Genomic DNA, 23,461 nt, shown 5'->3' on the forward strand with positions numbered 1-23,461 from the left:
CTATTAACACGTGTACAAAGTACAATTAAATCAAAAGAACATACTGGGCACTAATAATAATAATACAAAATAATAAACTAAACTGCCAAATTCACATTTTTAATAGTCACTTGCTTTGCTTTCCATTTGCAGTGTCTGCACCCTTACGAAGCTGTAGGAGTCTGTGGTCTAATCAGCTTAAAAAGAAGTCAATTTGCAATCTGTGAAAAATTACACTGAAAAAACAAAAAGGGCATTCGGTACTCAAACCCTAAACAAACAACAACTGTTAACGGAGACAAAGTTTCATGACCATGTCCAGTGTTGAGTCATATAGCCCATATTCTAGCAAAATGGTACAAAGCTTTTTCTGACTTGAGTCCACTGGTAGTAACCGCCCCTTGAGTTGTAGACCCAATGTTGATACTTGTATTTATTGTTTCAAGGACAAGCTACATTTCAAGAAACAAATGTACTTTACACATGCTTTACAGAATGTACACTTAATTAACATTGAAAAATACATTTTACAAAGAAACGAGATTGAAAACAGCAACAAGTAGCATTTTATGAATATTGCCACAGCAAAGCATAAACGCTGAAACTTTGGTATAAATGCAATCGGCAAGGAAAAAAACAACAACAACAAAAAAGCAATGTCATTGGCCTCTCAAAGTCTCGTTTCTTCTTCTGCGATATAAAGATGCGTGTGTACCCGACAGTTTTTCATTGTTGCCAAGATCTGCAAATCTTCTCCGCAGTGAGAAAGGTAAGCAAGCACACTTTTGGAACACCAACAGCTACGACAATCTCTAGGTCTAGAAATTCAAAGCAAAGCAGACCCGTTGATGAAATGGTGACAGGTCTGTTATAATGCATGGCCACTATTGTATAAGGAAAATACACGATTCCGAAACGCCACCATAGGCAGTTCGTGAAGAGAATTTATATTAACGTAATGAAAAGGACTTGCATTGCATCTTTACTGACACAGGAGAAACACAATGCTAGAGCACACCTATTGTTCTTGGTCTCCTATAGGAATGTGAGTTGTGAAGAACAAAGTTTTAAAACTACAATGCAATTGGCAGATTGAAAAATACAATTCCCATCCACTTGACTTAAGTATAAGAAATAGTGTGGTTACTGACAAATCTGCTTGGTAAAGATTAAATAAAAGACCAATTGAACGAACCAGAACATCAATATACAGTTTGACTGTATTTAAACACAATTAAAGCGCAAATACAAGGATTTATTTAAGGCCAAATGTGTGCAGTTACAAGGTGCAAATTCTGAGCTAGCTTTAAGTCTGTTCATTCATGTACCACATAGCTTGAGAATGAGGTCTCCAACTGGTAGCCTATGAAAATGATAATTGGGTCATTACCATTTATAAACACAATCCTGTACCGAGTGCACTGCTTAACGTTAACGAAGGGAATAAACCTTTAAAATTATGAAGCCAAAATTGACCTCAAGTACAAAAGATCATTCTGATGATTTTAAGATAAATTGTTTTACTAGTAAATACCTCAATTGTGATTTTGAAGAGTAAGAGGGGAAAACGTATGGAACGGAGAGTTTAAAATATCTGCATGTGCTGCAGTAAAGTATAGAATACAAAACAGGAAAGGTGTAGTATTTGATGGTCACAAGACTGGAAAAATGTTAAAAATAATGTAAATTTAGTTTTTCAACTCCAGGTAGTCTTTTAAATCTTAAAATGTGGATAACGTATCGAGCTGTTATACAAACAAAAACAAAGGATTTTACATTAAAAACAAAAAACGACTCATAATATATACAAAACATTTGCCTGTGTGTATATTATATATGCATTATTATATATAATTTAGTAGAATTATTTTATTATTATTTTTACTAAACTGAAATTGAATACAGACTTTTCCCAAGCCTATGGAATGACAACAATTTCAGGGAAAATACAGGAATATTTCAAAGCAGTGCTTTCTGATTTCAGACATTAGTTCTGCTGCACAGCATGCGATTGCTGCATTGAAGGTATATTGAAAATAAGTGCCATAAGTCTACAGCCAATGGCCTCTAAGATCATATCTCTGTGGAGGAAAGTCCATTGATCCAGTGCTAGTAAACATTAGCATAGGGTAGTTAAGCAGACACAAACTGTAACCGTGATTAAACTGAGGACAAAAGGCAATCAAACTTGTTAAAGATGAGTGGGGAAGGTTAGGCCTCTTGCACCAACATCAGCTGTTAAAGAAGCTGGGCTGTATCTATCAAAGCTTTACACAGAGATAAGCTAACTCCCCGGGTCAGAAACACACAAATAAAAAACGACTTGTGCACAATATTTTAAGGTCCTGCCTTTCTCTAAAGAAATCCCATTCACAGTGGCCATCATAACCATGAATGTTACATGTGCAATATACATTTTCTTCCGTTTGACAACTTTTCTTTAAAACATTGTATACCAGTCTTTGTACAATATATATTTAACATGATAGAAAAAAATATGTACATTAAGCTGAACACTTAGGCAAGTGAAATATGAAATCAAACTGGGAAATTATATACTTTATGTACAATTCCAACAGTGTGATAAAGTTTGCTCCAGGGAAACCGTGATGTGAGCGGTCCAGCAGAATAAAAAAAATAATCCGGAATGGAACACTGTGAGCATGCGGCTGGAAAAAACCACAGTGTATAACCATTCAAAAGCACTGCAAAAAATCTGCAGCTTCAGCCTTTTGCTCAAAGAATCAAGATCTGGTGGTTTCACAATTCTGTGGCCAGGGGTCCAGGGGTAATTACTACCATGAGCAAAAGGCAATTCATGTTTAGTACAGTTCTCTTGGCATACAGATGTGAGTAAAGCAGGCTCTTCCACATTGTTGTAATTCCTGCGTGCACGGAGTGGGAGAAGGAGTCAATCATTTAAGACTTTTAATAAATAACATCAGGCTTAGGCCCAGGTATTTGACACGTGTACATTCATAGAAGAGTACCCTCCCAAAAGTGAGAACAGCCAGGCATAAGACACACCAGCTGCCGTTGGTCAGTCTTGAGTGCTAATAGAAAGGAACAAATAAAAAAACGTGCGAGAATGGAAAAGCTCATATCTGAATGTAAACATACACGTACGCATTTTTTGGCAGATAGTGACGTCTCTTTCGAGGTAGTGGGTAAAAAGGCAAAAAAGAACGAAAATCGACAACAACAAAAAAACAACAAAAGATTTGTTGTGTGTGGTGGAGACACCGTGGCTTTGTCTATGTTGTGGCCTTGTATTCCTGTATGCTTGGAGTTCTGTAAGAGGCACTGCTGTGTTCCTGTGAGTTCAGGTTGTGGTTTGAGGAGTCTGAAGAAAGGTCCTTTTCCTCTGCCTCTGCATCCTCCGCCTCCTCCTGCCTCTGCTCTCGGGAATTGTCGTGCACAGTCACCGGGTGCTGTGACAAGCCACCGTGAGGCATTAACGAGGCTTCTTCACTCCCTCCCCAGAACGGCCTGGCCTGGCCATCTGTAGAGCACAAGGGTTGAGAGACGTATGAATATATTACAATGCTAATTCAAAAATCAAACTGTCACAACACTAGTAAGTCAATAAAGGTTGTGTCGGCAACTGCGCTGCACCCGACGAACTTGGCACTGATCACTGATGGCATTTCGTTTTAAATAACCAAGTGTCAGTCTTCATAGAGGTACGCGGTTATTAAAGGAGCGGTTTCTTCATAAAATATTCAGCTTTTGCCTTAAAACACTTCACATGTTGAGAAGAGTCAAGCCGCTTATAGAATACTAATCGAGGATTTTAAATTCCACCACCTTCCGCAGTCTTGAAGTCAATAATATAGACACAAAACAGGGTTTTAATTCAGTTTAGAGGCATAACGAAGTATATATTACAGACACTGATTAAACACTAGCTTTTGAACTTGTGTTTATTGTTTGTTTATTAGAAAGTAAATCTATTTGTGGAAAACACTCACATTTAGCTTTGCAGTTGACAATAAACGTATTGAAAGATGACTATCAAAACGATTTATTTCTCCTGACATTATTTGGCTGGTAAAGCATTAGAAACAGTTTTGCATGCCAGGTTTATGGACTTATCAGATTTATCAGGACACAAGTCAGATTTCAAGTGTATTTTCCCTTTCTTACATTCCTGCAGATATTTAAATACAAAAATGAGAAACCCTGAAGTGTAGGAGAACCAACACCCAGCAAAGTACAGACAGGCCTTGTCAAATACAGACCTTCACTTGATGATCTGCTACACATAGGGTTCGTTACTTGTTATATGGTTGTTATTTTTGCTCATGTGATGCCACCGTAACAGTATTCTGAACCGATTCACTTCTTTCATTGAATTATGAAAAGCCAATTAATGATCACCTCGATGTCTTGATTAATTTCATGTTCGTCGTCAAAACGCCAGACATTATTCACTCATCCTATTAATGGTGTATCAATGGGTGAACGAGGGCCAACTGGACAATTTGAATGACATGTGTGGGTGCTCATTTTAATATGAAACAGGTTTTCAGAGCACAAACACTCACCAGTGCAGTAGAGTGGAGCTGAGCTCCGGACGCTGTGCCTCTTGTCATGGCTGGTGACAAACACAGAGGTGTCCGGGTGGTTGATGAGGCTCTCTAGGGCCGTGTCCTCGTGCTGGGCGTGGCTGGGGTACGAGTCTTTGGGAAGCTGCACCATGATGTTGGACAGGGTCTTATCCAGGGGGTCGTCCTCAGCCAGGTAGGCATAGGGACAGTACTCACGGGTCCGGGAGTAGATGTTGGCGTTGTCGTAGCAGTCAGAGCAAATGACTAATGGTCCGGTGCCACCTGTTGACACAAAATGCATCACTGGGCAAATCCCAGAACACTGTCTTATCCTGTTACACATCACCAACCTAAAGTGCTATTCTGAAACGTCTAGCAGAATCCTCCTTTTAAACCATTAGTCTTAGTCTTAATTTAACAGTTAAAACAGTCTAATGCAAGCTAGTCAGTTGCATACAAATTATGTTTCTGAATGCATTGTGTGATTGACCAAGTAAGACCAATCTAAGCAAAGAATGTTTTATGCAACAGTTTCAACAGAGTGTCCATCATTAGTATGACTTATAATTATACTAAGACAAAGACTTAGTCTGTTTATGCAACTGGCCCCAGAAAAAACATTTTTAAAGACTGCAGGCAGACAGGAAGTGTGCAGGTAGAAAAAGGCGGTTCTCACCTGTGGGCGCTCCGGCCAGCCCCTCCCTGGGCTCCCCGGGGTGAAAGCTGCTCCTCCCAGTGAAGAGAGAGCCCACTCTGTTCTGGATCCCGGACGTCAGCAGACCATTAATGTCCGTCTCGATTTCACTCCCCGAGTCCACGTAGCACACTCCTGCACAACACAACATTCATCATCTCAAACGTCAGGAGGGAAAAGGAAATCAATCCATTCATTAAGCACAAGCCAGTTCCCTATTCCTATCAAGCCAGTCCCCCGGAGCACGTGCAGAACAATTTCAATCTTGGTCACTTCTAAATGGAGCATTAATTACATTATGACAGCTTATTAAATTATCCACATTAGGAATCGGACTCTACTTCGTTATCCAGACAAATGCAGTCGATGAGAGGAGCAAACATACACAAGGTACCAATAAAGGAAGACAGAAATAAGAATTTGATGCGTTTAATTTGCCCTTGGTTTGTGTGATCTCTGAGGAATGCAACATTAAAAAAAAGAAAGAAATCAAACTGACCAACAGTATGGCAGCTTTCTATACAAATCAACAGCTCCTACAGAGTTTTACATATCAAATGTTATAAGAAACAGAAAATTAATGTTTCCAATGCTTGTGTGTGGGGTGCGGAGGCGTATTGTGGTTTGTTTTATTAATTAGGTCTGATTAACCAGGCTTCCCAGAGATATTTTTTAAATGCAACCATTTATGTTCCACTGTAAAATTAAATGGTGTATGTGGGCAGTTATTGAAAATGGCAAGTGGTGCTGTGGTGGAGGGCAGATCTAGAGCTGGAGGGTACCTTCTGTTCCTTTGTGGACGTAGCCATTGGGTAAAGGAGGCATTAGCTGCTGGTGGCTTCCGGCCTCGGAGTTGCTGTAGCCCTCCTGGGGCTCAGACAGCGTCCCCTGGGAGGATAGGTAGCTGGGAATATCAGCCGGCAGATTCATCTCATCTGTAATAAAGCCAATGCAATCATCTTAAAAGGGCATTCTTATTTATTCTGTATTCAATCTGGTCATTTATACGATTCCTCTAACTGAATGAGAGAGTATTTCCGCTCACTACATTTGCCTTAATCATATTAACAACAACAGCAATCATAATAAAACCTTGTTTCCCGGACTTCGTAGAATTCAATTTAGATTTGGACACTAATCTTAATCCGCCAAATTGCTAACAAAGCATGGACGAGGACGATGAAAAGAAATATAAATACATTCATATTTGTTTTGCAATTTTTATAAAGGCATGGGGGCAGTTCTAAGAAAGAACATGCACCAATATCGGAGCACTTGGGTAAAGGGTTGGGGTTGTTCGTTTTCGGTTGACAAATAGCTGACTGACCTGTGTTGGTGATGCTGTAGTCCTCACTCTTCCTCCTCATGTGGTAAATGACAATGACCCAGACCAGCGAGGTGCCCACCACACAGCACACCACCACGATGATGACGATGCCCACCGTGGTCCAGCCGTCCTCGTCGTAGCCCGTCGACACGGCGCTGTCACAGTTCGGGGAGGAGACCACACTGAGGTAGATGTGTCCGCGCTCTGTGCCCAGCGTGTTGGACATGATGCAGGTGTACTTGCCGGCGTCCCCGGGGCCCGCGTCCACAATGATCAGCAGCTGGTTGGCAGCGGCAAAGAAGTGCCGCTCGGTGACGATGAGGGGGCCATCGTCCTTGGTCCAGTTGAGTCGAGGCGCAGGGCTGCCCCCCGCGATGCACTGCAGCACTGCCGTCTCCCCGCGGGCCACAGTGCGGTCCTCCAGGGGCCTCAAGAAAGAAGGGGTTTCTACAACAAAACCACACAAAAATGAACACTATTCACACTCCATAGTGCAGTAGTTGGAATTCGCATCAGATCATTTATTTGAAATTTGAAACTGCATGAGAAATGTGTATTCAATGTTTTGTATCTGCTTGTAATGTTGTGCTATACCATGTTTCTTAACTTACCGTCCTGGGCTAGGATAGGGAGATAATTATTTTTCTCACAGAGCGAGATTTCATCAAGGGTGGCAAGGATTTAAAAGCGGATATCTGAATTGGAGAGCAGGGCTAATTCAAAGTATTTAGGTTCGATTCTTTTTGAAGCTTGCCTGTAATATCCCAACTGTTAAAATATATATATTTTTTTAAGCACGTCCTTTTTAACCAGCAGAGATGCCTAGCAAGTATTTGAAACCTCATGAGATCTACACGATATCACTGAGAAACTGACACGGATTAACACTACTGATTCAAAGGCAGGTAGGGACAGTGGAAATAAATTTTGGGAAGTACAAAGCCAATATGCATTTCATCCTTAAACACAAGCAGACAGATTAAGACTGAAGATTAAGTATCATCAGAGACTTTACATCCAATTCTAACAGATTGCTTTTGATCGGACAGATATGATCCAAACCCATTGAGAGCTGCACCCGAGATACCAACTAAAGTCTCTAATCTATTTAGAAGGACCTTTTGGTCGACAGTACCAATTGCAGCTGTAAGATCAAGCAAGAACCAGATTGGATAAAGCACCTCAATCCAAAGGCATTGATCACCTTTAAAAGAGCCGTTTCAGCACTGTGTAACGGTTTTGTATTTGAGATTTAAAATGTGAAAATCCTTGTTGTTTTCAGCACAAAAAAAAAGTTTTGTGAATAGAGTAATAATGACTAAATTGAATCATAATTAACAAGAGAAACGGAAGAGTGGGCAGGGCAGGGTGGGGCGGGGTAGACTAGGGCAGGGCCACATTAAAATAAATAATAGCAGTACACAGTTAAACCTACCCAACACCGTGAGAGTGGCATTGGCTGATAGGCTCCCGGCAGCGTTCTGTGCTGTGCAGCTGTACACGCCCATGTCCTCGGTCTTGACGTTGGCAATGAAGAAGATATCGTCGTCGGGCATGACGTGCATGCGGCGCTCTCGGGCAGCAGGGAAGTCCGTGCCCCCGTCTTTCTGCCAGGCGATCTGGGGGGAGGGGTGCCCCTCGGCAGCGCACTCCAGGCGGGCCATGGCGCCGGTGCGAATAGTCAGATCCATCGGAGTCTTCAAGAAGGAGGGCAGCTCTGTGGGGAGAGAGATTACAAATAGCGTCGTCTCCCAAGGTTAGGCCTGCGGGACCTGCCCCCTACACCCAAGACCTCGTCCCAGTCAGCCGTCACCCCGACTAACAAAACTCCGTTGGACTTATCACACAGATAACGACCGCATTCATTGTCACAACGGCTGCAGACTTTTTAAATCACCTTCAGAGAATGATTTCCCCTATTATCTTCAATCAGCAGAAGACACGGAACTGATATTTCAAGGGTCCATCCATCAAAACTACTCTGTGAACAGTCCTGCTGTGCTCCGTCTGAAGCTGCATAAATCAAGTGGCCGACCCGCTGATTCACAAGCGTCGATAATTCTGAACAGCTGCCACACGGGAATAAACTTTCCAAACTCATCGCCAGAACCTTCACCTTTGATGCTGCGTTAGAGAAATTTGCTCTGGAAAGAAACATTAAGTCACAGAATGTATTCAGGACCGATAGCACAGGGTATCTGCTCTGCTGCTTACCGCGGAACAAAGCGCGATGCTATCAAATTAATCAGTTCTAAGTGACAATAGTTAAGTTGTTCTGCGTAATTAATTTTGCAGGTGTCACTAGTGTGCAATTATTCCACGGTTTCTCAGATGCAGCAGGCTCCATTTACACAGAAAGACAGCATTGGTTTGCAAGGAAGATGCAATTAAGAACAGATTAATGGGTATCAGATGTGCTTTATGAAGGGATTTTTTTCAGGTGGAGGGGGTTATTTTTTAATTTGCATCTTCACCGGCAGAGTTTTCAACGGTTCCAAGAGATGCAAGATCAGAGTCCAAAGAATAAAGCATAACAGTGTCACCTTGCTATCTTTTCATCCTGCCCCCTAAAATGGAGTCAAATGCACTTTAATATTACTACAAGAGAAGCAAACCGCTGTACCATGTCTAAGAATTCTTCAGTTGTGCTGCTAATTACATTGTCTGGGAAACGTTATCCTGTAGTTCTGGAGATTTTGTGGGTCTCTTTATAACCCCAGCTGTTTACACCATGGAAGCAACGCCTAATTGATTGCATTTAGCAAATCAAGATAAAAGAGAATAAGAATGGGTTTGATTTAGCAATGATGAGAAAAGTTCAAATAAAACATCAAAGAGGTTGCTGAGATAGCAAAGACGAAGCCCTGGATCCTCACCGTTGACCGTGAGCTTGGCCCTGTTGGAGTAATTGGAGCCAAAGTGATTGGTGACGACGCACTGGTACCGGCCCTCGTCTGTGAAGTTGACGTTGAGGAGGTGCAGCAGGGTGGTGTACTCCACAAGCTCCCCCTCTTGCTCCCGGTACCGTGCGAAGTTCTGCACCTCGGCATCATACAGCACCTCGCCATCCTTCCTCCAGGCCGTGGCCATGGGCGAGTCGCTGCTGCTGGCCGCCGTGCAACTCAGTGTCACATTGGTGCCGCGCAGGACCACAGCCGTCTCGGGGTGCATAGTGATCTGTGGCTTCGGGAAATCGTCTGTGGGGAGAGAAAGCAGAGATCACTTCTCAGATCAGACCTCTGGTTGGATGGCAGACCCAGAACATTTAAAAATAGACTAGATAGGATCCTTGGATCACTTAGTTATGAATGGACACCAAATGAGCACGATGGGTCGAATGGCCTCCTCTCCTCTAAACTTTCTTATGTTCTTCTTATGGCAAGGGAGATGTGAAAAGGCCTGCAAAGTGGGCAATTTGCATGTTCAGGACCTACCGACAGAATTGTCACTTTCTCTCTCCAGTCAATCATTCTGAGGAAAACCCAACTCAAACCCAACTCTTTTTTTTATGCAGCTCTATGATCAGATTGCTTCCTGCGGTCACTTGGATGTGAAAGGGTGTGCATTCATATTAATTTCCAAACAGATAACCAGTCTTCTGGATAAGATGGTATGTGCATCATCTTCTTCCATTTGCCTTACAATATGGAACTTGTATAAGCACGTTCTTTCACTTATTATTCATCCTAGGTAAATTATAAGAAATAATATAATTGCATTACATATATAGGAAACTCATAGGCAAGTTACATAATACACTACACCTGTACCATGATATAAGGAGGTGCTCTGGAGCCAAAAAATCTGACCGCATTACAGGTGAACCCACATTATATTGACTTGCTTTGTCTGTTATTTTGTTTTTGTTAGAACTAACATGCATATGCAGTAAATAATTCTGTTCTACAACGCTTAAATTGCATCTCCTTTCCTTAATTACAACAATTATTTTATAAGCTTATTTAAAAGATGCATTAACTTATTAAGCTTATTACAGTGCATTAACAAAACAAGTACTAAACACTGCTAAATGCAGGGCTTTGTTTCATCAGACACCAATCGTATGGTTTGCGTGTAAGGCTTAGGAAAATACTAAATTCACATTAAATATCAGAAGACGCTTTTAATTACACATCCTTACAAATTGTTGTAAACAAATATTTTGGTATTTTAGCAAATAGGAGCATTGTCCACTGTCATTTAGACAACTATGTTATACGTAGATTGTTAAGTAATATGAACAGTTAATGATTAAATGGTTTGAAAACATTTTGGAGATGGGACTTTTTACTTATAGAAAAGTTAAAATGAAGGTAAATAGATCTAAATACCAATGGATTTAAACTGCCAATGATATAACTTTAAGACAATTTTTTATGCACTGGAGATCAGAGTGAAAGTTTAAACGTGCTGTTAATGCGCTCGGCTTTGCGTTTCGACTTTCAAAGCCATTTTTACTTTACTGTGTTATATCAGAATGCCTTATATCGGGGTAGAGGTGTAGTAAGTAGAGACATCTATCATCTAAATAGGCTATAAGTATAAACCCACCTCAATACACAGTGAAGCAGAAACACAGCAAAAGATACAGTCCAGGCTTGTACAGTGTGTGGCAATGCAGAGATGACAGCAGTTACAACACACTCACCGCAAACAAAGTCCTCCAGATCCACAGAGTGGACACTCCTGCCCACCAGGCTGGTGGGGTGGGCACACACGGCTGTGGCAGACTGCTGGAATCGGTTGTCTATCAGCCACTGTCCTAACCACTTCAGCTGGCAGTCACACAGCAAGCTGCTCGTGTTGAGGTGCCTGTGAAAAACAAACAGGAAATGTCACAAATGCTCTCCATTCATCTCTTTATCCAGTTTCAAAATACTGCAGTTTTTAACATTCACACACAGTTGCAAATTGAATTATCATCAAAGATAAACCTGAGGACTACAATGCAGAGCACTGACACCAAAAGGTTGTGAAATGTAAACCAAATATTTAGATGGGTCAATTTACAGTCAGTCAACCTACAGAACAACAAACTAAAAGTGATACTGCTCATGTATACTGGTAATTGAAAAGATCCATCTCTAAAATCAATGAGAACACAATATGAGGGTAATGGGTAATCTAAAACTACAGCAGCTCATGCTATCCGTTAATCAAACAAATCATTATTTAAGTTAAACATACCGTGTGCCCAGGAATTAATCTTAATTAGGGTTTAATATAAAAACATTTGAAATGGTCCATTATAGAGAGTGATAACAACAAACGCATTTAAATGATATTCTAGGTCAGGGGTGGCTAACCCTGGTCCTGGAGAACCACAATCCTGCAGGATTTCCAGGTCTCTCTAAATTACCAATAATATGGATACTTTGAACACGGGGACAATTTGCCTAATCAAGACCCACAATTGGTTCAATTAAGATAAAACAAAAGCCACCCCTGTTCTAGGACAACCCCAGAAAAAGAATGCACTGGGTCACTGTGTCAGTGATGGTTTAAAAACACAAGCTGGTTAATACAAAACTATGATTCTTAAAAAATAAAATAAAAAAAAACGTACCGTGTATGTATATATATGAATTAACCTTTAAATTGTCATTATATTTTTCAAAGATCAGTTTTCAGATATAAATTAGATAACTACTTGATGTTGAGGACAGAAAAAAAAAACATCGATTTCGAAGGAAGAAGAATATGAAAAAAAGTCAATACTCACCTAGAACACCAGAAGAACTGTGCAAATTTGACAACAATAGCTCTACATAGATTTCAAACTGTTTTGTCTGCTGGTGCTTCTAGACTATTTGCACATTAGGATGGAGAAATAACCCTCATCAATAGCCTGGATTCTTAGATTTTTCAATCCCTCTGCTATAAAACCCATATAATTGTCTTATACTCACAGTTCCTTAAGTCGCAAGTGGGAAAATGATTCAGGATGAATTGACATGATACCATTTTTGCTCAGATCCCTGTTAGAATTTGAAAACAAAATGACAACTGTAGATTTAGTTGACATCACTAGTATGTGACATTATTATTATTATTATTATTATTATTAATTATTGGCAGACGCCCTTATCGAGGGGGACTCACACCATAAGTGCAATAATATACTAAAACAAAGCACAAGAGCATTAGGTTGAAATTATTTAATCCATGATGAAACTAAAGCTAAATTAAAAACTAACTTTCCCTGAAGTTCCAGCTAAACTTATAAAGCTGAACAAACAAGTGGTTTTAAAGAAGCATTTTATTAATAACACAAATATCTGGTTTCACAGACTTTGATTTGCACTAGTCTACTCTATGAAAAATAACTGAGTATTCCATATAATGCAAATTTGGGTCTATGAAACCAGCCCCTAGAGCAGGGGTTCCCAAAGTGCAGCTCAGGGGCCAAATGTGACCCTCGAGGATGTCTGGTGCGTCAACCCCACATTTTCTGAACCTTTACTATATTATATACTATATATACTATATTATATAACAAATAAAGTTCATAATTGTTCCATAACAGAAATGTATAGGAAATAAAAAGTTCCTCCCTCCCATACAACCTCTGGAAATTGCCTCTCCATCACCAGACATTGGGAACCCCTGCCCTAGAGTGTCCCAAAGCTTCTCCCAATTGATCAAATATACAGGGAATTGTAGGAAATCTAAATAAAATAAAGACAAACTAGATTTAGTTTGAATCTAAAAGGTACTTACAGGTGTTCCAAGGAGTCTAAACCTTCAAAGGCTTTTTTTGTTATGGATTTGATCTTGTTCCTTTGCAGCACCCTGGAAAAAACACATTGTGAATTATACTTCCTCACAAAGTGCACCACAGCAATCAAATTAACACTTAGAAAACACACAAAAAACCACAAAGATCACCAATAATAGCACAGAACTGTATTTAAATGTAATATCGGATGTTATCTGTCAGGGCTCATGCTGCTAAGAAGGTTTAAAAATTATACAGCCAATGACAAGAATAATGTTTGTAGGATTGTTGTTAGCACAAATGCCATGCACCCCGCTATCTCCAACTACTATACTATTCACAACATTGCTGCCTTGCTTATTAAAAATAAGATTTAAAAAAATAACAATAGTTAATTTTATTAATTGGAATAAACACACAAAGATATACATACAATGCGTTTAACTTTTTCATTCCCACAAATAATCCAATGGAGTCTTCGATGGCCCATGAGATTTCATTATTCCTTATATCTCTGAAACAACAAAACAGCATGGCTTTCTTCAGAGTTTACAACAGAAACCATTAAAATAAAGTAAAATGGGAAGTTGACAGATAGCTGAAATTCACACTTTCTTCACTTTCTTCACATAATGTGCATTTCTAATCAAATGTAAACCCATGGAAATTAATCTGTGTGTTTACATGAACATCAATATTCCAGTTGCTTTGGGGAGATTTTTTTTCCTACAATTAATTCCAATAATCAAAATCTTGTCAATGCTCTTTTCCGGAAATACGCCACCTCGAAATCTCAAACAATGTTCTGAAAACTAGCAAAAACTAACTGAACATGTTAACTCTGACCTTCACAGTAACCTTCAGCGCTTGCACAAATTCACATTGATGGAAAAAGATCTGCTGAAATTATCGAAGCTTTAACCAGCCTGTTGTGTAAACACAGGGAAAGAACAACAAAGTTTTCCAAATATATCTTGGGAAGGAGATCTCGTCATGTAAATGTAATGACTGGGGGCCAAATTAAATAAACTTCTGCTGTAATTCCACATTCACACAGACAAAAGCCTGTTGCATCTCGCAGTGCCAGTCATTGTTCCTGTCCCTCATGCCTGACTGGGTCCCAATGCCGGAGTCTTGTTAATTTCTCGGGCCTCTCAGTCTGAGAACACCCAGTGACCCTGAACTGAAAAGCCCCCTCTGTCAGCTGTTTGACGCCCTTCAAGAGCTGAAAAATGCCTAATTAATCTGTTCTTGTCCCGCTTCATGCTTTTCCAAATCTAAAAAGAGATTACTTTTAATTATTTCATTAAAAGGTTGCATTAGGTTAATAGAACTTGACTGCCTGGTTGAATCCCAATAAACGCCTGTTTTGACAAAGGGATTTGTACTGGGACATGCCCAAGACAACGACAGCTCTGCAAATTCAGTGCTCTAGCCATCTGTTCACAAACGTCTGCCCTTTAAATCTGAACCCTTTCACAAACGTCAGGTTTGAAGCATTTCTCGCTAGAAAGATTTGGCCTCAGACTTCAGGATTTCAAAATAGATTTACACACCAGAGCGGATCCACAATGAAGTGGCTCACCTAATTACAGGAATACACAGCACGGAGGAGGACATGCTTCGAAACAAATGGGAAACCACTATTAATGTGAAATAATATGAAAGTGCCGTAATTTAAAAAAGGTTTATATATGTATTTTGATCAGTGGAAATGAGATTTGCCATTATGAAAGGGATCAGTGCCCTGTCACTTACGTAACCAGATCTCCATCTTGCTCTTAATGGAATAGTCATCACTTATTTACTTACAAAGTGCACAAGTTAGAGAGGCCAGCAAAGACTCCTTCCCCCAAGTGGCTCACTGAGTTTTCTCCCAAATTGAGGGTCTCTAGTAAACCCAGCCCAGAAAAGGCAGTGTCCTCCAAGCGAGTCAGGTGGTTATACGACAAATCCCTACAGAGTTCAGAACAGAAAAATATGACATTCAGACAACTACCCTGGAGACACCATTTTATGTTAAATTCTTGTGTAGTGTGGGGAATTAATCTGAAAGGGGGGAGGGGCGGGAAATAATTAGTCAATTTCACTTTGGACTAAAAAGAGAAACACTTCATAAACAAAAAAAACAGGTTAAATTTAATAGAATACATGTGCAGTATATTATAATGCTTATTCTAATCTACACTCACCTAAAGGATTATTAGGAACACCATACTAATACTGTGTTTGACCCCCTTTCGCCTTCAGAACTGCCTTAATTCTACGTGGCATTGATTCAACAAGGTGCTGAAAGCATTCTTTAGAAATGTTGGCCCATATTGATAGGATAGCATCTTGCAGTTGATGGAGATTTGTGGGATGCACATCCAGGGCACGAAGCTCCCGTTCCACCACATCCCAAAGATGCTCTATTGGGTTGAGATCTGGTGACTGTGGGGGCCAGTTTAGTACAGTGAACTCATTGTCATGTTCAAGAAACCAATTTGAAATGATTCGACCTTTGTGACATGGTGCATTATCCTGCTGGAAGTAGCCATCAGAGGATGGGTACATGGTGGTCATAAAGGGATGGACATGGTCAGAAACAATGCTCAGGTAGGCCGTGGCATTTAAACGATGCCCAATTGGCACTAAGGGGCCTAAAGTGTGCCAAGAAAACATCCCCCACACCATTACACCACCACCACCAGCCTGCACAGTGGTAACAAGGCATGATGGATCCATGTTCTCATTCTGTTTACGCCAAATTCTGACGCTACCATCTGAATGTCTCAACAGAAATCGAGACTCATCAGACCAGGCAACATTTTTCCAGTCTTCAACTGTCCAATTTTGGTGAGCTTGTACAAATTGTAGCCTCTTTTTCCTATTTGTAGTGGAGATGAGTGGTACCCGGTGGGGTCTTCTGCTGTTGTAGCCCATCCGCCTCAAGGTTGTACGTGTTGTGGCTTCACAAATGCTTTGCTGCATACTGTTGCTGTTGTAACGAGTGGTTATTTCAGTCAAAGTTGCTCTTCTATCAGCTTGAATCAGTCGGCCCATTCTCCTCTGACCTCTAGCATCAACAAGGCATTTTCGCCCACAGGACTGCCGCATACTGGATGTTTTTCCCTTTTCACACCATTCTTTGTAAACCCTAGAAATGGTTGTGCGTGAAAATCCCAGTAACTGAGCAGATTGTGAAATACTCAGACCGGCCCATCTGGCACCAACAACTATGCCACGCTCAAAATTGCTTAAATCACCTTTCTTTCCCATTCAGACATTCAGTTTGGAGTTCAGGAGATTGTCTTGACCAGGACCACACCCCTAAATGCATTGAAGCAACTGCCATGTGATTGGTTGGTTAGATAATTGCATTAATGAGAAATTGAACAGGTGTTCCTAATAATCCTTTAGGTGAGTGTATTTTGGGCCTGATTTTCCTTATATATTTTCCATGTATATATACACACACATACATTTTGCACATATAAAACATTATTTTTAAAATATTTTAGCCAATGTAATTTCAATATGACAAACTGAGAACAAAGCACTGCGGTAGACTGCAAAAAGCATAATTAGTGCCACTTTCTTTAACAGTTTATTATTGCTGTGAATTCTCAGAGAACCTCAAAGGGCAATATGTATTGATCTTGATTTCTGCAAGGAAAAAAAAAAAAGTTTGTTGGCAAGTCCCAAATCTGCAAAACTATAAAAATATATACAAACCCAACAAACAAAATACCAAAACGATCTTACAATTGAGTACATGCTCTGAAAGCCAATGTGAAACAGCACTTACAGCTCCTCAAGTTTTTGGCAGAACTCCCACGCATCTGGTCTGATCAAGCTAATAGCATTCTGACTAACGCGGAGCACACGTAACATCCTCAGCCCATAGAGCCAGCCTTTGTTCACTTCTGTCAGGTTATTGTGTTCCAGCTCCCTGAATATTAGGAAAGCAGAAAGAGTGATTTAAATGGGTCAGCCCTTGGGCATCTGCAGGAATTAATCAAGACCTAAATGCAGAAATTTGTTTTTTTCTTTCTTTGCACTGCCAAGTAGATCCACTTCAATAAAGACTGCTAACTCTTCTCCTCAATACAGTCATCTGTAAATGTCGTGCTTGCGAACAATAATGGAATATAACTTCCCAGCTGTCAAGAGGCAAAAAGACATATTTCAAAGTCACCTCCACAATTATTGGCACCCTTGATAAAGATGAGCAAAAAAGGCTATATTTGAGCTATATGAGCTATATTTTATGCTTGCAAATATGGGAAAACTAAATTCTTTTAAACTAATTAAATTCCTCTGAGAATATCCATCCCAAAACCCAAAATCCATATTATTTTAAAACAAAGTATTCGAATAGTTAGAATAATTATTGCAGCCCTCATATCATTTATTGCATCATATACAGCTCTGGAAAAAATTGAGACCACTGCAAAATTATCAGTTTCTCTGGTTTTACTATTTATAGGTATGTGTTTGGGTAAAATGAACATTTTTGTTTTATTCTATAAACTACTGACAACATTTCTCCCAAATTCCAAAAAAAAAAAAAAAATGAATGGAATGGAATGGAATGGCTGCCATACATGTAGAGATGCTGATCTAAGACAAATTTGCAGTGGTCTCAATTTTTTCTAGAGCTGTGTGTATATAATGTTGTTGGTACAAAACATGTACATGATATTCGCAGAAATACAGATCTCTTCTCCTCTCTGTTCCTGTAATCACACTAAAAGAGTGAGCAGAATTCCCTGCAGTTCTCTGAGAAAGTGAAAATTTGTTCTCCATGAAATCCCGTGAAGCCCAGGGAAACTTACAGCTCTTCCATATTATTGAGTCCAAAGAAGGCACCATCCATGAGCTTAGTGATGCCGTTGCGCTGCATTTTCAGGGACTTCAACATATCCAGACCTTGGAATGTGAGACTGTCCACGACTTTAACCTTGTTGCGTTTCAACTCTCTGAAATCAGACAAAAAAAAACATAAAAACAGCTTTAACAGGTGTTTATAGTATTAAACAACTATCTACGTTTTTCAAATTGGTCACTAGGAATATTTTCCTATTGCATTTTGCAAAGTATCTTTAAATTAATCAAATGAACAGACATATCCACAAATTAAAATCATTTAAGGGTTCTCTTATGAATACTGGAGGAGGATGTTTCAATCAGCAACCATTCACAATCAACAGCCATTCTTTATATCCAGGCACACATTACTTTAAATGCATTCATTTTCATAATAATTATAATACAAATAATAACAACAACAAACACCACCTCTTTCTAAGAACATGTGATCAAATTCAAACTTACAAGTACTGCAGCTGAGGCAGTTTGAAGATTTTGTATGGGAGGAAGGCTATTCTATTTCGGTTTAGTTTCAGAACGATCAAAGAGCTGGAGATGTTGTCAAAGCATCCGGGCTCCAGGGTGCTTATCTTATTGTTGCTCAGATTTCTGAAAAGAGTGAAAAAACACATCCATTACATATTTCAAATCTGTTTAAAATGCACTGGAATTATGGAACATCTAAATAAGAAACTACCTGAACCTCACAAGACTGAATTACAAACCATTATGAAACATTTTAAGGGGTATTGATAATTTACTTCATGATCCACTTCATGTTAGAATATAACAATGCTTGGGGGAACTGGTGCAGGAGGGGAAAGAGGACGCATTACCTAAAATATGCTTTTCTAGAAATAAAAGTCCAACTTTGAAGTTGAATATACTGACACTACATAACAGATATAATGGTGGAAGACATTACTGCACATGAAGAGCTTGAAATTTCAAACCCTTTACTCAGTGTACTGCTTTTGAAAGATCTTCAACATCCAAAAGCAACTTTTAAATAACCTAATGTAAATATTTCACTGGGTAATGTGGTGTACAGGCATTCAAAAAGCTCACTGTACCTTGAGGTGCACACCATGAAAAGGCACAATACATATATTTTAAAACAAAGACCTAAAATACTAATATGGTTCCTTGTTAAATAAATACATTACCATATTTACCAAGAAACATAATCTGGAAAATAAAGAGTGCTGCATCTGAATATACCCTGCTTTCGTCTAGCATAAACACTTCACTGAAAAGCCTCTTCAAATTAAGTGCCGTGAAGAGGAACCTAGGCAGGAAATGTGAAAATATTTTCACTTTTCAATCTTACAGATATTTCAGCTGCATCGGAGGAAATGTGCCCGCTTTAATCCCTGCGATGGCATTGGAGCTGAGGTCTAAGGACTCCAAGGAAACATAGGGCTGCAGGTGTTCGGTGACGATCTCGGCAATTCGGTTATGGACTCTGGACAGGTACAGGACAAAAGAGAGGAAAGTGGATGAGTACTGACACCAGCGAGGAGGGCAATCAAGACTCAAAATCATAGACAGTACCAACTAATTAAGGGGGGGGGGGTCAAAAAGATATCCAGCAAAGGACCTTACAATGACAGAACTGTGATATTTGAAGTCACTTCTCCCATGAATGGAACAGCATCCAGTTCATTGTAGTTCATGTTCCTGAAATATAAACAAACAGAGAAAAACATAAAGCCTTTGTGACAAATAAGTTTAGTTTCACTATAGAGCACATTTTGTAAACATCCCACATGAATGCCTGGCCCAAGTAAGTCACCTGCGGGGATCTGACAGGCTCTTGAAAAGATCACTGACCTGACGCCCAGTAGTGCTTCTCAGTATACTGTTTCACATTAACATGAATTATTCAACCGTTCAACATCACGCTCAGCTAGAGGTGCTGCTAATGTAACCCATCAGCTGTAGCAATGTCTAAATAATTCAGATACACAGCCAAGTTCACAAACAACACCGACAGCAGCTTGCATTTATTCAGCTGCTGTCCTTGCTGTATGAAGACATACTGTTAAGCAAATATAACAAATGTACAGGTTCAAATGCATGGTGTATCTTTTCCAGACAAAATGCAAAAGAGGTACTGTTTGATTTTGGGACTGATGTAATTAAAAGATAGGGAAATAAATAAGAAATCAAAGAACGGATTGTTAATTCTCATTTAAACAAATACCAACATGCAGCTCTGTGGGATAGAAATTAATGCTACAGAAAAATTGTTAGGATCGTAATAAACCAAGACTGAACTTCAATGTCAACAGGAAAACTTAGCTCTCATCTGTTCTGCAAGAGGCAGGTGCATCAATTGCTCCTAATGAAATCAAAGCCATTTGTGCACTAAATTCGACCCTATAAATAAACACCTGGGAAAAGCCCAGTATGTATTATGTGAATTGAGAAATATATTGCCATTGAACAGCAGTTGACAATGGCTACATGGAGAATACTGAGATAAGTATAAGTTGCTAACACTGAAATCTTGTTAAAGATGTCCTTTTAGGGTTTCCATGCGATTCCCTTTCCTGGCTGCACCTCTAGGTGCTGCACCCCATCTCTCTTCCCAAGCACCTTACGTTGTTCATCTTGAAGGCAACATGTTCGTTATTTTGCTGTATTTTAATGTAATTTGAAAAAAAAAGTGTATATTATTTTCAGTCATATATAACTTATTGCATTGCACTGTATTGTACTATAAGTTACACTGTAGCTTTATACAACATCCTTAGCGTGGATACGTTAGGTGGCAATACTAAACAGTTAAAGACCCTAAATAACGGTTGCATTCTATATTATTATTATTATTATTATTATTATTATTATTATTATTAACAAGGTTACTGGGTGCAAATGATTGTTGTTTTTTTTCCATTTAAACACCAGAACCTATGAAGTAGTAATAATCATCATCATCATAAATCGTTGCTGCTATTAAATAATCACACAGCAGAGAACAGGGAGGCCAATATTACACACCTGCGGACGAATCAACCCCCATCACCAACGCACCCCACTCCCGTGCAGTGCTGCCCTCAACTCCGGTCGCTTTCGTGCAGCGCAGATGTCCGCAATTCGGCGCCGATCTGCGCGGTTCCACCAATGGGATCAGTGGAATTCTGCAAATCTGCGCAGACCTGCGGACATCTGCGCTACAAAAAACGCGACCTATCACTGCGCTCTGCGTGTGCACCTGGCAGCAAACTAAAGTGTGCAAGTAGAAGATTAAACCTGCGGTGAGCTTATCATCTTAAATAATGGGGGTTCACCCTTCACGAATGAATCCCCATCAACAGCAACACAACGCCAATGTAACCCCAGCACACTTACAGGGATGACACCCAGGCAGGCGGGTCCAGGGGGGGGGCGAGCAGCCTCTTTCGGCTGCAGTCCAGCAGTCCAGCGGGGCCGCTCTGTCCGGAGCAGGAGCACGGAGACGGGCACAGGTCCAGACCCACGGCACCCACAACCCACAGGAACAGCGCAGGGGGGATGGGCCACCCCGCCGCCATTTTGGATCCCAATACCATGAATAGTTGGCAACTATTTTAGAATTATAAATGTATATCTATACATTAAATGTCCGCTAAATTGTCTATATCAAAACTCCCACACTTGCATTACATCGGAAACGTGGTCTCGTCATGATAAGCCCGGGCTCAGTGTCCCCGTTCGCGCAAGACGAGCATCCCCAGATGAGTTTCTTTTCTCCCCTTCCTTGTGAATTCCCTTCCGCCTTGCAATCTCGGCAGCTCCCAAGAACTGGAAAAAACACAGACCCGCATCCAAACCCGGGCTGATACTCTCCGCTCTCCCTGCGCCGTTTTTGCTCACGAAGCGACTTCTGATCCGGAGGAGATTGCAACGGATTCCTACACACTGTCAATCGTTTCGGATTTGATTTTTCCCGACCTTTTTTTTTTTACCAAGAAAAACAAAGCGCCTTGCTCCGATGACATGGGATACCTTGGCGATGGAAGGCCCGCCTCTTGGAACGTGTTTACTGCGCTGTAATTGGTCGACTACGATGTCCATCAAAACAAACTCTACAGCCCATAGGCTAAGCTTCAGAAGATCAGCACTTGGTGGGGCCCCCCTAGAAGGTATGCGCGCTTCTGATTGGTGTAAAATACTGTCATTATAACAGGCTCTGCCTACTTAATGCATTCCTATCTGCAGATGTCAGATATGCGAATACTTTTTCTTTATAATTAATACGACGTAACAAACGGGAAAAACGAAACGATGGGTTTAGACTTGCATATAATGAAAAACGTTGTAATGTATGAAATCTGCTAATAGTTATTTTATTTTCGATAACTCAGGTACCAGTAGAAGGGGTGAGGTTGACTGCTATTCACTTCAGTTTCCCAAAGAATCTGTTTTAGAAATGCAGGAGTGCTCACAAAGCAAGTGTAAAACTCAAAAAAAAAGTACAACTGCTAGTCGATGAGCTGGAAGTAAACACAATTATGTTCACTTGAATGTAATGTAATTCACAAAATTATGTAATGTAATATACATTGGGGAAGGCTAAGGTGGTACAGCCTACATGGTACAGTTTAGAGATGTGAAAAGATAAAACTGGGCTATAGTATTTGACATTCCTCTATATTTCAATAAGTGTGCTGTTAACAACATGCATACCAATTTGTCATAAATAACGTATAACGCTGCAATTGGGCAGGATGGTGTGTCCATAAAATAAGACTAAGAAAAGAAATTAGACAGAGGGGGATTCAATAGAAAACGTGACAAGACACATTTAGCAGATATGGTAGGTAGACGATGTATACAGTAAGTCATGCACTAAATACTGAATGGACAACAGCAGAACTGTGAATGTCCGTGTCTTCAATAATGCTGCTTTTTCTGAGACTCCTCTTCCAGGTGTTCAGAATTAACATCATCACCCGTCAGAGGTCCTCATTTCAGTCTTATATCCATTACAAATCCTTGTCAAGAACTGTGCTTAGGGTATAGGGTTCTGTATGGCAACAGACCAATCAGTAAATAATGTCTATTACATCATGAAAAGCATTTTGCCCAAAATTATATATGCAATAATATGAATGCATTTTGGCTGTCCCTTATGATAGCCTTTTGTCCACTACAACACTTTTACTGAGTACTGAAATATATGCAGTGCTGTGTAATAATGCTCCAAACATACTTCTTTATCACTAACATGCATATACTTCTCCTTAAATACTATATTGGAGACTAACATACCTGCTTTATTATTACCGCTACTAATCTACTAACTGTCACATTATTATCACTTATTATTATGCATACTACTCTACTAACCT

The 23,461-nt window shown here is 40.0% G+C and overlaps 1 protein-coding gene across 1 annotated transcript; it reads right to left on the reverse strand.

The window, feature by feature from the left end:
• Positions 1-399: 399 nt before the first annotated feature.
• lrig2 (leucine-rich repeats and immunoglobulin-like domains 2) lies at positions 400-21,679 on the reverse strand. The gene is made up of 18 exons (XM_066703616.1): positions 21,480-21,679; positions 19,728-19,802; positions 19,453-19,587; positions 18,588-18,731; positions 18,089-18,232; positions 17,059-17,202; positions 15,081-15,224; positions 13,702-13,782; positions 13,271-13,342; positions 12,460-12,528; positions 11,199-11,362; positions 9,427-9,747; positions 7,986-8,267; positions 6,551-6,997; positions 6,006-6,158; positions 5,206-5,358; positions 4,527-4,811; positions 400-3,481 (listed from the first exon to the last, which is right to left on the reverse strand). Exons 1-18 carry the CDS (start codon positions 21,677-21,679, stop codon positions 3,234-3,236), a joined length of 3,261 nt encoding a protein of 1,086 aa, XP_066559713.1. The 3' UTR covers positions 400-3,233.
• Positions 21,680-23,461: the final 1,782 nt, after the last annotated feature.

Source organism: Amia ocellicauda, chromosome 5, assembly GCF_036373705.1.
Source record: "Amia ocellicauda isolate fAmiCal2 chromosome 5, fAmiCal2.hap1, whole genome shotgun sequence".
Taxonomy (NCBI): domain Eukaryota; kingdom Metazoa; phylum Chordata; class Actinopteri; order Amiiformes; family Amiidae; genus Amia; species Amia ocellicauda.

Bases quoted from the DNA above. Each gene is read 5' to 3' on its own strand.
- lrig2 (XM_066703616.1), bottom strand. From the start codon at position 21,679: ATGGTATTGGGATCCAAAATGGCGGCGGGGTGGCCCATCCCCCCTGCG. The intron at 19,588-19,727 runs GTAAGGTCCTTT...GTACCTGTCCAG, and splicing joins AATATCACAGTTCTGTCATT to AGTCCATAACCGAATTGCCG. The intron at 6,998-7,985 runs GTAGGTTTAACT...GTTTTGTTGTAG, and splicing joins TGCCACTCTCACGGTGTTGG to AAACCCCTTCTTTCTTGAGG.